Source organism: Vanacampus margaritifer, chromosome 5 (assembly GCF_051991255.1).
Source record: "Vanacampus margaritifer isolate UIUO_Vmar chromosome 5, RoL_Vmar_1.0, whole genome shotgun sequence".
NCBI classification, from domain to species: Eukaryota; Metazoa; Chordata; class Actinopteri; order Syngnathiformes; family Syngnathidae; genus Vanacampus; species Vanacampus margaritifer.
The window spans coordinates 22,887,212-22,902,800 of NC_135436.1; the positions used below are offsets into that span (position 1 = coordinate 22,887,212).

Here is a 15,589-nt window from a genome sequence, read left to right on the forward strand (position 1 = left end):
ACGTGTCTCGAAAGGCCGCTGACACATCGATCGCCACGCGGCCCTCACGAGGCCGATCCCGCTCTTTGGCCACTTTACATGCTTTCACAGGAAATCAACTCAAAAGCTTCTTCATTTTACCCCCCACCCTTTTGTCGCCCAGTTCCCAGCCAATAAAAGCCCACCCGCTCTCAAGTCTATACTGAGTTCATGCTAATCAATGACACCCGCATGAAAAACGCCTCATTGTTATCTTGGGAAATGCGTGATTTGTTTTGATGGATTGTGTACCTAATGAAGTGTCTGGTGGGAGATACTGATGTTTATTGTTTGGAGATGAGCTCAAGCAGTAGCCTAATTGTAATACTTTTGGCTTGAATATATATATTAATATTTCTCTACGTCGGGACAATGAGGCACTCTAATGTAGCCACACCAGCTTGTAGCCCATTTCTACACACTTAAAAAAAAAAAGAATGAAAGACAAAAAGAAAATCACCCTCTTCTTTCCCTACCATCGTCCTGTGTGACTTGCGCACACTCGCGGCCAACAACGATGCACTCTAAAGCGACCATTTCATTGGACTATCCAAAGGGAAGTGTCATATTATTGATTGCACACAAAAGTTAAATAAAAAATGTACCTACATAAACATTTAAAAGCGAACCTCAAATATCATATGGTTAATGTTTTGAACTTAAAAGTTAAATACTGTACAACTGAACTGTACTTACCTCAGACAGTGGATTTTTTTTTTTTAAGAAAGGACTTGAAACTTTCCTCTTCAGAATGGCATTTCAACTTTGTAGCACTTTGAGGTTTAATTTCAGATGTAAAGTGCTCTACATATAAAATATTATTATTATTAACCCGTGATTCTTCCGTTTACCTCTAGTAGTACGCGCGCCGCACTTGGAGAATCTCTGAGCTCGAGGTTGACTTTGCGTCGATTCATCCTCTCGGTCAGGAAGTGCGCATGGATCAATAAGAGGCGAGGGTCTCAAGAGAGAGAGGCACACACAGTAAGTCCCCCCTGCCCTGCCCACTTATCTCTTTGTGTTTTTCATTAAGCGGCGTTTTCCACCTCACTCTTAACATCTCTTTTGTGTACATTATGCAGTATTTGGATGCTGATTGGCTGGTAGAGATGTTCATAGTCGGAGAGAGTCGAAGTAGCGGACGTCTTACCGACGGCATTTACAGAAAGACGCTTGAGAGTTACATGCTCGGCTTTGAAAATATTGTGTACAAAGATGAACGACTTTTATTTAACTTGAAAAGTATCACACAACAGCCTATGTAAACAAACGTGTCAAGAATTTAGCATTGGAGAACAATAGCAACGTGAACACTGAAATTTGCCTCTTTCATTGTTAATAGGCGAGGGGGCGAAAGTACCAAAAAAGCAAATAAAGCGAAATACTTTTTTTCCTATTATTTATTCCAAAAATACACAATTGCTAGGGGTGGCATACAATCAGTGGCAAAAAGACAAAGTATTGCTTTACAACAACAACAAAACATAAAGAGCACATAAATCCAAGGTTTTAATGCCTTTCACATTTGTGAAGTGGCTAATGTTCCTAAAATATTGTTCGACTTAATTTTCAAAAATGCAGAAGGGGAATTTCGGATAAGTATATCAACATTTGTGTTTATGGAGTATGTAGTAGTAGTATTACATTATTTTTAAAACATACTTTTTTCATTTTATTAAGAAGCAAAAATTTGCAGGTAAAGTCCGCAAGCTAGTTATGTTATCAATTGCCGTCACGTGATGACGTCAGCTAGGAAAAGAGGAGCCGAATTTGAATGTTTCAAACGTTTTCCTTCCCATATTTGAAAGGAAGCTCATTTTCATCTCTGCTTGATCCGATGACGTCATCCCACAAATTTGAAGGCAGGATGGCATGAAGGTTTGACGATGTGACTTTGCCAAGAGCCCCCAAATGTGGCTCCTCGCGACTAGCTGACACAAACAGAATCTTTGCGTGGTCCCAAGCAGGTGTGAAGCCAGAAGAAAGGCTGGGATTAGTCACTAGCTGGTTCACCATCAGCACCACCTGTCTTCTGCTAGACCGGGCCATTGTGGTGTGGCCCTGGGCCCCCCGCCATGAAAGGCCTGCAGTCAATCCTCTCAGAGGGGATTAGCGATAAAGACGCGCGTATGCTGGAAGCTCCGAGTAAACATCAACAAGGTATGAGGGCCGTCTCACGCACATGACATATAAACACTTTTCTTTCAACATCCTGTTAAGTGAATACAGAGATGTATTTCTAAATACTGTACATTATACACTTCTCAAAGATAATTGCTGAAAATGACTGTGTTAAATTTAGCAGATTTTTTTTTTACTTTAAAGCACAGCTTGGATCTTAGATAGATACTTTATGTATCTTATCACAGGAACACATTGGAAGGGCGTGGCCCCTCTTTAGGGCACTCATTGGTTGTTAAATGAACACATACACACTTGCTGGTGAAATAAATTTCTGATAAGTTAGCTAAAACACTGAAAATTATCGTACCTTCAAAATAAAAACACATCGACACTCAGTTAATTTTGGTCAAACACGTGAACCTTGGTAAGCCGGTAAAATGTTTTAATACACTTCTTAATTTGACTTTCTGACTTTTCTCCTATCTTACAGTGACACAAACCCGTTTGACGTAAGCGAGGTGAACGTGATGATAGTTTTAAATTGGCAGAGCCAAACCGGAAATGCTTTGTCATCTTCCACCCGCTAACTTGTCAACCTGGCACCGACATTCAGGATCAGCCACTCACAGTCGGGCTGCCTCACAGTGAGACGATCGCGGGGATGGAGGACGAGCTAGCGGGGCCGTGACAAAAGCGTATCCGGTCGGAGTGGAAGAACGTCGTGCCAACAAGTGTGGAGGCGACGTTCAAGCCCGAGGAGGAGCTCTCGAAGCCGCATTGTGTCCGCCATCTGTCGTCGTCATGACACCAGTCCCGCACTGAGGTGAGCCCCGCTTAAATGTGTCAGCATCCTTCTTTCATGGTGTCATGTGTGATGTGCGGCAGAAAAAGGCTTCCATATTGAGGAGGAGGAAAGTGGTTTGTTTTGATTTGAACATCTTGGACGTACTGAGGCGTCTCATTCACTTTTAGGGCTGAAGATGAACCACAAGGGGGGCAGTGGGGGTAAAACAGGCGCCGAGGGAGTGAGGGGGTGTGTGGCTCTTCTAACAATCCGTTTATCAGCATTTAAAGAGGGGCTCAAAATCTGCTCCCTGGCTTGTACTGGTGGTCTCCAGCCGGGTGGGCTTCTTCTTGCATGGTGTTTCAAGACTGCCATTCATCTGCCGCTTGCATGTGTGAGCCATTCAAGCCGCTGCAGCAGCCTCCATTCATGAAGTCCACTGTTGGCACCGGAGAAGGCCTGCACCAGTCAGGCCTCTGCTGCTGCTGCCTCCGGCTTGCTATTGACTTTCTATCGGGTGTCTTTTAATAGGCCACACCACAGTGTGTTTAGAGCAAGCCCAATACCAATCAATGAGGAAAAAAACATTTAGGCAGGCCAAATACTCGTGAAAGTGTAATACCTTTTCTCATTTTTATTCAAGTGACACAAATAAACTGTATAAATCAATGTTATTAATTGTAAAACTGAAATATAATTTTATCTGTCAAGCTAATTCTTGTTCTGGCTGCTTGTTGCTAGGCAGAGTTTGGAGGGCTCCTGCAAAATTGCCCCACAGGTCAACTAAAATGGCTCCAGTTCCAACGGGCTTTAATTTTCTCTTTTTTTCATTCAAGTGCAACAAAATAAATGACACAGGCCATAGCGATTCGTTTTCAAATCTTATCTGTTATATTGTTGCTGAATCTTGTTCTGGCCACTTGTTGCTAGGCAGAGTTCATAGGGCTCAAGTAGAACTGCCCCACAGGTCAGGCTTGCGTTTTTTTTTCTTTTTTTCATTCAAATGCCACAAAATAAATAGCATAAGCCATAGCGACTTGTTATAAAACTGAAAAACAATCTTACCTTTTATAGCACTGAATGTTGTCTGGCCACTTGTTGCTAGGCAGAATTCATAGAGCTCAAGCAGGATCGCCCATCGGTCAACTAAAACGGCTCCAGTTTCAGCCATTTTGCTTCTGGATTATTTTTTTCTTTCAGGTGATAGACATGAACTACCCCAAAATATAGTGATTCACTATGTGACTGAAATAAAAAAAATGTATCTGTCAAGCTAATTCTTGTTCTGGCTGCTTGTTGCTAGGCAGAGTTTGGAGGGCTCCTGCAAAATTGCCCCACAGGTCAACTAAAACAGCTCCTTTTCCAACTCTTGTGCTTGCATTTCTCCCTTTTTGATTCAAGTAGCACAAATAAACAACATAAAAGATAGTTTTTCATTAATTTAGCATCGTCACACTGTAGATAAGTAGACAGCAATAATAAACATGATGTTAAATTGATAGCGCCAATCAAGACTGAACAATTTTAATGCATGGCTGTGCCAGTGCGTACCTAATGTCACGTTCAGTCAGTGTATAAGGTTCCACCTGCCTAACTCTGTTCCGCCAAATGACTAGTGGAGTTGAGGTGTCACGCTCGTACTGTACTTGGAGGCCTGCGCTCATCTGCGAAATTAGTTAGACCTGGTGGGTGAGTGACAGGAAATGGAAGTCAGCGTTGGAATGTGCGTCTCCCACACGTTCTGTTCTCCATCCTTGTATCGCTGGCCGCCATATGGACGCCTCGGCTTGTTCGCGCTCGTCTCGACAGCGTCCGGCGATGGAGAACGGGCTGGTCTCGGATCTGTGCGCTCAGGCGTCAGCAGCATTGGGGAAGTGCGTGCGTTTTCACTTGCGTTTTCACCCGCTGAGATTTGCTGGGTTTGTAGCACCGTTACGCGTCACTGACGTTTATGAAGAACAGTGGCGTTAATAAGGAAAAAAAACAAAACACTTTTTATAGGTAGTATGAAAGTGGCTTGATGCTATGTATATCGGCAGGTCGACTTTGCCCTCCCGTTTCTGTCAGGGCCTTTTATGCAAAAACAATGATATGGGGGAAAAAGTGGGGAAACTTGACGCTACCTCTGAAAGCGGAAAATTGCTGTTTTAATTTATTTCGACCATTTCATGCTGCGTATACATAAAAAAAAAAAAATAAGGACAAAAGTGCAAAAGTGCAAAGTTTTCCAAGTAGTATAAAAGTGTTACCTATGACGGCTTATAATTGCCAGGTCAACTTTGTACCATTTGGTTTCAGCGCCATTAAATAGAAGAATGACATCGTAAGAAGGTTGGAAACGTACACATTTGACAAGCAACATATAACTGACTGTACTACATCTGATGCTGGGAAATTGCTGTGTTGATTTTAGTATATGAATGCAGAAAATTCAGGGCAACCATTCTTTTTTGATACAGAACTGTGACCTTTAAAAAAGGCAGAAAAAATATGGCTTTTGCGGACACTCTAAAAGAGGCTTGATACTACCTTTCTAGGTGGAAAACTGCAGGGTTGACTTTTTTCACCATTCAATTTATGTGCTGTTAACTCATTCGCCGCCAGCCATTTTTACTGAAGCAACCCCCTTCTCTCCTGTATTACTGGACTTTGGCTGATTTTGCATGGCCCACAGAATATTGTGTTCTATCGCTATAAAAAACATGGAACCTACCAAAAGAAAGATTAGTCTCTTCTTTCATCAGAAAAAAATAAGTATATTTCTGTTTCCGTTTTGTAGCAATTAGCATTAGAATATAGCTAAGTTTCATCATTATTCACAAACCTGTTGGAAACAATAAGGAAAAGAGCTTTTTGCAACATGGCCCTGGTTGAGCTCTTATACTCTGCTGCCACCTCCTGGCCGTTTTTGTAATAACTACCATTGCTTCAACCATTTTATTCAGGTCAGAGGCTGCATCAAAGCCTTCTTTATGCTCTAGCATAAAAAAAACATAAAAACGTATAAATATGTCTTTGGGAGCATGGTGGCATTTAAAATAGAACGTATTTATAATTTTTTTTGGTAGCAAATGAGTTAATAACGTTCAACAAAGAGGAAACAATACTGTCTTTTTAAAGCCAGCCTAAAGGGAATGAATACTACCGCTGGAGTCGGAAAATTGCCCGGTCAACTTTGTGTCCCCATTTCGTGTCAGAGCTATACATACACAACAGCAACAAACGAAAAAAGCAGAAAAATAAAAATTGCCAGATTGACTTCGTACCCCTATTCTGTGTAAGTGGTAGTTAAACAGAACAGGACAAGGGAAAATAAGCAGAAAATGTAAAAGTGTAAAAGTGGCTTGTTACTACCTCTGATGGCGGAAACTTGCCAGGTCAACTTAGCCTCCTATTCCTTGTTATTACCGTCTATAGAGAACATTGAAGTGGAAAAATACAGCATTTTAGGTCCTTTTAAAAGAGGCATGATACCTCTTTTTGCCAAGGTGAAAAATTGCCGCGTCAGCTTTGTACCACCCACTCCATGTCGGAGCTTTTTAGATAGCACAATGACATGGAAAAGGCATAAAAAGTACATATTTTCGAGGCAAGATAAAAGGTACTCGGTGTTACTTGTGTTGTGAAGGCGGAATATTTTGGGTTGAAATTTGTACCTCCATTCCGTGTTAGGGCCTCTAACAACGACCCTGAAGAAGGCATTAAGGCTTTAACGGCCATGAGAAAAGCAATACTATCATTTATTTATAGAATAACTTAATATGTAGGGATTATCTACTATCTAGTGTAGTGATGCACATTATCTACACCCACTTTTCCATTCACAGTTTGTGCAAATGTCATATTTTTCCTTGCCAAAAATCTGAAATCTGCGGCACAAATGGATAACGCGTGTTAGTCTGGATCAAGGCTGTGTCAGACTTTCTCCTCCCTTCTGCTCCCGTGTGGCCCGTTGAGGCCAAAACTTGTTAACCAGTAGCACTGTGGGGAGGTTATCAGCGGTCAGTTCAAAGGTCACCGGAAGGAAGGTGGGGCAGGGTGGGCTATCGCCGATGACCCCGAACTTCTGTTTCTCGTCCTGCCGCTTCGACATTCTCATCAGTCGTCGTTTTTTTGTCTCCAGGCAGTGTCAAAGCCGCGTGCTTGCATATTACAACAATCCGTACTAATCGAATCAATACGGCTCGTCATGTTACAATCAATTGATCATCGTGTGTGACCGTTGGGAGCGAGGCAGCTGTTTTGGTCCTCAAACGTCCTCACCGCGCAGCCTTATTTACATCTTATATAAGAAAACGTCTTTAATGAATTCACAGTGAGGGTGCGTGCCTCCGTGTACTTTACTGTGTGTGCTGCGAGTTTGTGAGCGTATGCGCGGCGAAGGCTAATCTTAGAAAACATGGCCGGCCCCAAACCCCCTGGGGTGAGCGCACGACATGACCAATCATGCTCATTAGCCGATCACTGCGGGCGTGCTGCTGGCGTGAAGCAGCTTGGATGTGTGTGCGCGCATGTGAGTGTTTGAGTAAAAAAAAACATGTGAAACTTTACAAAAATGTTTGTGAAAATATTTAATAAACCAATCTGTTTAAGTTTTTCTTTTTAGAGCTGAATCTTTCATATATTTTTAGAATCGAGCATTCCACAAATTTTCCCATCGAGTAATCGTTGTTGCATTATTAAACACAATAACATGCATGTGAGGTTCAGTTTTTTTTTGTTTTTTTTTGCCACTTTGGGTCGCCCTCTAATGTTCACTCAGTGCTGGTTCTGCTGTAGTATCTGTGATTTTTAAGTGCGAGTGGTTTAAAAAGCCTGGCCTGGTGAGTGACGTGGGTGTCAACGAATGAGAGTGTAGAGTTGGCTGACTCTTAATTGGCTACAGCCTGTCTGCGTGTTGAGTAACTTGGCTTTAGTTGTGGCTAGCATTGTTTTTTTGTTTTGTTTTGTTGTTGCGGGAATTAAAAAATAAATAAATGAATTACTCTTTTTTTTTTAAGGGGAAAATAGATTAATTTTTTTAAAGAATGAGTATGCTAACATAAAGGTGAACTGCTGCGGGTCGCTCATTGTTGCAGCTGATTTTATTTGATATATTTTTTTATTATTATTGATGTCAACTTAGCCATTAGCCCGGAAAGAGAGGCCAATACTGGTACCGTTCTAGGGAGAAGTCGCCCCAAAAATGTTTAAAAAAAATTATTAAAAAAATTTATTGATTAATTAATTTTAGGTTTTTGTAAAAACAAAAAAAAGAGTGGAATAATAATCATATTTAATAATAATTATTGCTTGTTTATATGCCAGACCAGTCCCAAAAAAATAAAATGTTTTTGACTGGTCTGACAGTCCAAAAAATAAAATAAAATAATAATAATAATATAAATAAAAATATTGCTTATTTATATATCGGACCAGTCAAACAAAATCAAAAAAATGTTTTTAACTGGTCTGACCAGTCTAAATAAATAAATAAATAAATAAATAAATAATCAAAATGATTGTTTATTTATATGTCGGTCCAGTCAACAACAAAAAATCCCAAAAATGGTTTTGACTGGTAAAACCTGTCAAAAAAAAACAACTAAATTATTGCTTATTTATATGTCGGACCAGTCAAAAAAAAATCAAAAATCTTTTTTAGACTGGTCTGACCAGTCCAAAAAAAAGTGTGTTTTTTTCCGACATATAATAGCAAGAAAACTCGCAAAATAGCTAAATACACCTGCAATAGAAGAAGTTATGGTTTAATTGATTAATTGTTCATCCCTACTTCTATTTAGAAGTGGAAAACCATTTGACTGAGTGAGGACCCTAAAGTGAAAAGACGCTCTAGTTGCTCACTGGGCTGAAGAATTCCGATTTTTGTCAAACGCCGCGGCGTTCATGAAGCACGTCACTCCTGGAGGCCTGCCTCAGATCCACCGAGAAGAAGAAGAGGATTTTCCAGCCTGCACTTTCCTTTCCTCTCCTCCCTGCTCAGTTTACTATTCCATGCAGTATTCCCAAGCATCTGACGGAGATATCAGGCCCTCCTCACCCCCGGGGGAGGCGAGGAGGGGGAGGCGGAGGAGGCACAGTAGTGGTAGATCTTAACAACAGATAGGGAGGAGATAGCGGAAGGAGGAAAGGCTCCAGTGGCCCTGAGGTTGAAAGCGTTTTATCCCGCCTCCACGCACGCACACACACACACGCTCGATTGTTTTAGCAGCTGCAGCCAAAACATGCAGCCCTCCTTCTCCTCCTTTCATTCATACATCATTCCTTCGCCTGTCAATCATTACGCACCGTACGGCCAAAGTGTGCTGAGACGGAGCTGTCCACTTCCTCCTGTCCCACGGCTTGAGTTTCATGCTGACTCCGTGAGTGTGTGTGAGTGTGTGTGTGCTACACAGTCAGTACAGGGCCACATCCTCATCCGTGTGTGTCGAGTGTTGTTGTTGTTTTGCTGAAGGAGTGGAAAGTTGGCCCGGTGCAGGTTTTTAAATAGCTGAATAGCTATTGACTTGCACGCGCACCCACCGAACGGATGGAGACGATGTGATGGGTTCGCGGATGTAGATAGTGGATTGATTTGTTTATCGCCACTTTCATGTAAAGCCTGATATGTAACTAATGGCTAAATGAATTCACAATCAAACGGATAAGAAAGGTTGCCAAGATCGTCAATGTCTCCTGAGCCAGGCAGGTGTTTATGTTGTTCCGTAGTGTTTTGTTTAGATGGCGGTTTGCCAACAACTGTGTCTGTTTAAACAAGTACACACATTATATTCTTCGTGGCACAATATGTTGAGACTGACTTGACAGCGCCTCTCCTGGTTGCAACCAAGTAGTGCGTCCCGTTTTGCATGTCTTTCATCAAGACATGCAAAATTATGGAATCATTTGGATTACAAATTATGGAATACAAATTCAAAATTTTAACCAATTCTATGTCTCTGTCTAAATCTAAAATGAAACTTAAGAAACTTTTGCTCCGACGCTCGCTTTCCTCCTCTGAATGCTCAGTCAGCGGCTGTTGACTCTTTGCATTGGCCCGCCCACAGCACAATCTGATTGGCTGCTCGTGCAGTGCGAACAGCCAATAAGCAGCAAATAGCGGGTATTAGCTCCACAAGCTAAGGCTATTAGGTTAGATTGCGGACTAACCTAATAGCTGTTTTTTAGCGGCTATTTGAGAGATATCCCGGGGTTAGCGTGTGGGTGAAGGTTAGCCTCGCGGGCTAACCTTCGGCCACAAAATTAGCAGCTATTTGGGTGTTATCGTGCGGGTGAATGGTCGCGAATTAGCGGCTATTAGCCCGCGAGCTAACCGACTAGCTCGCAAATTAACGGCTATTAGGTTAGCGTGCGGGCTAACCTAATAGCGGCTATTTGGGAGTTATCCCGGGATTAGCCTGTGGGTGAATGGTTAGCCCATGAGTTAACAGTTAGCCCGCAAATTAGGGGCAAGTTAGTGTGCGGATGCCAAATTATAGTTGGTGCAAAAGCTGGTGGCAAACAAAAAAACCTTTAACATGTTGCAAATCACAAAAGCTGTTTAATAAACATGTCCTTGAAGGCCTTTAAGCAGTCAAGTGCTGGAGTTTTTATTATTATTTTATTATTAAAAATGTTGACACCAACTTTTTTTTTTCTGCAAATGTATATCGGTCTGCCCTGAAAAAAGCATATCGATCTATCTCTAATGGAATTATTATGTTATGTTGAAGATATGTTTGTTGAGGCTATATATAGCATTGGTAGTATATTTTTGTCATTAAAAAGTACATTATTCTTAGGTGAGGTCCTTGATAACATACAATTATTTTTTTCTATATATATCGCCAACCTCCTCACATTGTGATTATTATCATATTTTGACATTAAGATATCATTACATCCCATAGTAAGGCACTATCGTGTCTTTGAACAATTAATTCCAGAAAATTCTTAACACTTAAATCACTACAACTAGTTTTCATTATGTCATCCTAGTTGTATGTAAATTTCACCATTTTAGATGATTCATTTTGCTTTTATCCTTAATTCCAGTGGAGGCGAGTTCACACTAATTGTTGACAAAAAAAGACGGATTAACAATCAAGCTGCTTTCCCAGGAAATTCCAGCCATGTCCGCACGTGCGTGTCGTATGTCGTACCAAAAGCCTTCGACCACGTGTGGAATGTTCGCCATCTCTTTGTGTGTGCGTGTGTCGCCGGGCCTGCCCACTTCCGTCTTGACATCCTTTTAAGTTCATGCTTCACAGAAATAAATAATGGGATCAACATGTGTGTTACAGCGCAGTGCTTCTCTGCAGATGTGTCCTTATCATAGCACGGCTGCTTTCAAAGCCATCTGTGGAGTTGAATACAGTCCGCCATTCAAACTCGGGAGCAAAAATAGGGAAAAAGTTTGTGATCAGGTTGAACCCAGACCGCCTCAGTGACCGGCTCATCTTCAACGGCGACTTGACGACTTCCTTGAAACCGGTAATGCAATGAGCGCTACACACAGACCCGGAATGCAGGGACGAGTGTAATGGCGAGGCTTTGCAAACACACTCATTAGTTAGCCAAACAACAGTGAGTGAGACGGATGGGCTACCGAGAGTCCTTCAAAGTGCTCGGAAAGAACCCCACAAACAGACCATCGGCATAATCCGATCGCCTGTCACGAAAAGTCGAGCTGGGCAAGATCACGGCCGCGCCAGGCGCCGGAGATTTCCCTTTTGATCACGCCGTTTCCTCGTGTCCAACCCCCCCTGTTTCATCTTATTAAACGGCAATAGCAGAACAATAACAGGAAATGAAGGGAGGATGGGATGATATGCAACGACGATTCAAAGGAGCACTGCTTTTGTTGTTGGATCCAGTATGAAATTGGACATTTGTTGATAATTCAGGACAGTGTGAGATTGACTATAAAAACAAAAACCAAACAAGGTGCTACACTTGATTTAGAGGGGAAGTCAACCTTAAACATTTCTTGAAAATAATATATGTGACCTCTAGTCTAAAAATGACATTCTGAGTTAAGCAATTTTTATCAGTATCAGAAGGCGGCCGTTTTGCCACTTGCTGTCGACTGAAGATGACATCACAGTTGCTCAGGGCACAGTCAATAACCAATCACAGCTCACCTGTTTTCTGAAGCTGAGCTGTGATTGGTTGTTACCTGAGACCTGAGCAACTGTGATGTTATTTTCACTCGACAGCAAGTGACAAAATGGCCGCCTTCTGATATTGATAAAAACTGCTTAACTTGTATTCCACAAACGCAATATTAACCAGAATACCGCATTTACATTAGTGAGGCTGTAAAAAAAAATTTTGTCAAGAATTTATTTCTTTTTGGGGTTGACTTCCGCTATAACTCATTCACTCCCAGCCATTTTCACTGAAGCAACCCGCTTTGATCCCTGATGTCTTACTGGATTTTTATTTTTATTTTGCAAGGCCCACAGAATATTGTGTTCTATTGCTATAAAAACATGGAACCTTCCAATTGGACTCTCTTCTTTCATCAGGAAAATTTTCTATGTGCTTCCGTTTTGCAGCAATTAGCATTAGAATATAGCTAAGTTTCATCATTATTCACAAATCTGTTTAAAACATGGGGGAAAGAGCTTTTTTTGCAACATGGCCCTGGTTCATCTCTTTTGCTCTGCTGCCACCTGCTGGCTTTTTTTAAAAATAACTACCATTGCTTCAAGAGTTCTCTTCAGTGCATCAAAGCCTTCGGTATGCTCTAGCATTTAAAAAAAATAAAAAATAAATAAAAACATATTAATACGTTTTTGGGACCATGACAATATTTAAAATAGAAATGTTTTATACGTTTTTGGGAACAAACGAGTTAAGTATCTACTGTAAGGTGTAAGGAAATCTGAAGCTCATCCAAATAAGGATTGTTTGGCCTTGGTGGAGGTAATTAGAAAATGTCTCAAAAGCACAAGTCATTACAATGTGACCTTCGCACGCAAGCTCCTCTTCAGAGTAGAACCTCACGCTATTGTTCTCTTCTCCCCTCCAGCCTCTCCTCAGTGGGTTGGCATGGCCCAGTGATGAACGGAGCGGCGGTGCCCGGTAGCCCGGAGCTCTCCTCCTCATGCCCGCTTCCTGACTGGCGAGAGTTTTGCGAACTCCACGCCCGAGCCTCCGCCGCCGACTTCGCCGACAAGTTCCAGCGCTTCCTGTCAGAGAACCCGTGCTACGACTCGCCGGGCGCAGACGCCAGCTTCTCTCAACACTTTGCCCAACACTTCCTGGAGTGTTTTTCAGCGGCTCTGAGCCAGGCCCGGGAGAATCAGGCGTCTTCGCCGGGGGAGGACGGCTTCAACGTCGCGCCAAAGTACAGCATCGTTCCTTTCTTGGGGATCCAGGGCTGCCCCTTGTCCTACAGCCACGAGCTGTACCAGAGACGCAAGGACGCCGGGGCTTCCAGCGAATCCCTGGACAGCATGGACAGCGGTGGGGGCGGGATAGAAGGCGGAGGAGGCAGCGCCACGGCCAGCACTCGCGGACCTCAACCCGCCCACAAGGTGTCCGCCTTGGGTCAGTCCCGCAGTTCCGAGGACGTGTCGGTGAGCCACCCCAAAGCTCGCTTCAAGAAAGGTTTCTCGCTGAGGAACATGAGCCTGTGCGTGGTGGACGGGGTCAAGGAGATGTGGCATCGCCGCGCTTCTCCAGAGCCAGACGGTCCCGCCGCTGCCAGGAAGTCGAACGGGACTGGAGGAGGAGGTGGTGGGGGAGCTGCTGGAGGTGAGATGACAACAGCAGCGGGGGGAGAGAAGTGGTCTCAAAAACTGCGATTGCCAAGAGGCTGCCAGGGCCACAAGGCCGAGATGCTGGAGATCCAGAGGGAAGGGGCGCTCAGGTACATGGTGGCGGATGATACCAACTGCATGGGCGCCGCCCAATGGCAGAAGTGCCGCCTGCTTTTACGGAAGAGCAAGAGGGACGAAGGGGCTGAGAGATTCCTGCTGGAGTTCTTCGTCCCGCCCAAGGTGCAATGTCTGTCTGTCTGTCTGTCTGTCTGCCTGCTTGTCTATCTATCTATCTATCTATCTATCTATCTATCTATCTATCTATCTATCTATCTATCTATCTATCTATCTATCTCTCTAGCTTGCTCACTAGCTTGCTCACTAGCTAGCTCTTTTGGAGATTACTGAAACAGTTAATGCCCCTTGTAGAAGAAAAAAGTGTGTCTATCTATCTATCTATCTATCTATCTATCTATCTATCTATCTATCTATCTATCTATCTATCTATCTATCTATCTATCTATCTAGCTAGCTAGCTAGCTAGCTAGCTTGCTCACTAGCTTGCTTGCTCACTAGCTTGCTTGCTCACTAGCTAGCTCTTTTGGAGATTACTGAAACAGTTAATGCCCTTGTAGAAGAAAAAAAGTCTATCTATCTATCTATCTATCTATCTATCTATCTATCTATCTATCTATCTATCTATCTATCTATCTATCTATCTATCTATCTATCTATCTATCTATCTATCTATCTATCTATCTATCTATCTATCTATCTATCTATCTATCTATCTATCTATCTATCTATCTATCTTGGTGTCACACTCAAAGGTGATGTGGGTGCTTTTGTATAATAGTCTTTCACGCAGTGTAGTCTGGCTGTTGTTTGAAAGTGGTAGTGGATATTAGCCCAGTCTAGCTTCAAAGTCACCAGTAAAGAAAATCCGTGTGGGGGCCTGACTTGATAATCCATCAAAACAATCCAGCGAAATGGGTATAAATATGAATATACTGTATATTATTAACAATATTATTATATACATATGGGTAGTTAATTATAAGTACTATAAACACCTAAAAATTTCAGGTTGCACTAATGAATTATTTATAGGAGACAAAGCCAAAATATGATGTATGACGGGTTACCGGTACCTCATTTTTTTTTAGGTTTAGCCAATGTTTCATTTCGCATATGCTCTTATAATAAACATACAGTATTATAGTTATCCCAACAGGGTGAGGAAAGAATAGAAAAGGTAATTGGACGCCTTGTTTTTTCTGTTTATAAGATTAGCACTGAAGAATTGCTCTTCACATTTGTCCATGCGGGATTTCCACATCGTTGCCCGTGACCTTAAAAAGACCGCGTGGCGGTGCAGCTGAATGTGTGTAAATCCTCCCCGGCTGGGAACATGGGGTGAAGGTGGCACAGGTGGTTGGAAAAGGGTCGTGGGAATCAGGAGCCCATTTGGATGCACTGTTGGTGGAAAGTGAAGCTGTCGCTCTGTTTAGCACATTTCAAAATTTCCAACTGCTGTTGCAGAAAATCTAAATGGATCGCTTCCTCATCTTGGGCACGCGGTGACAAAAGGAGGAAGAACCAAAATAGTGGTATGAGTCACCTCGCAGAGGGAACATGCAATCGTTGTTCCTCAGCACTCTCACATGCTGTATTCTATTAACGTCAACATGTCAAAGAAGCACTTCCACAGAGGAGCAGAAGCTCTATCGCTTCTGTCTTGTCCACATCATCGGAGTGCACACTCAGCGGTGTCGGATGATTAAAGTGACCAGCGCAGTCTCCTTCCTGGCTGCTGCATGATGACACAGCAGAGGCCCTCTGACCACACGCCCTCCGCTATCCCATCAGGGGAAAATAATGAGGTCAAGTGCGATACAAAATGGATTGGATTGAT

General features: G+C 42.6%; 1 protein-coding gene across 1 annotated transcript in view; it reads left to right on the forward strand.

Annotated features, from left to right (window-relative positions):
* The first annotated feature begins 2,737 nt into the window (after positions 1-2,737).
* The window catches only part of sh2b2 (SH2B adaptor protein 2), a 28,826-nt gene continuing 15,974 nt past the window's right edge, over positions 2,738-15,589 (forward strand). The window contains exons 1-2 of the mRNA XM_077565920.1: positions 2,738-2,965; positions 12,942-13,914. Coding sequence (XP_077422046.1) covers positions 12,973-13,914 — 942 coding nt within the window. The 5' untranslated portion in view covers positions 2,738-2,965; positions 12,942-12,972. The remainder of the gene's footprint in view (positions 2,966-12,941; positions 13,915-15,589) is intronic.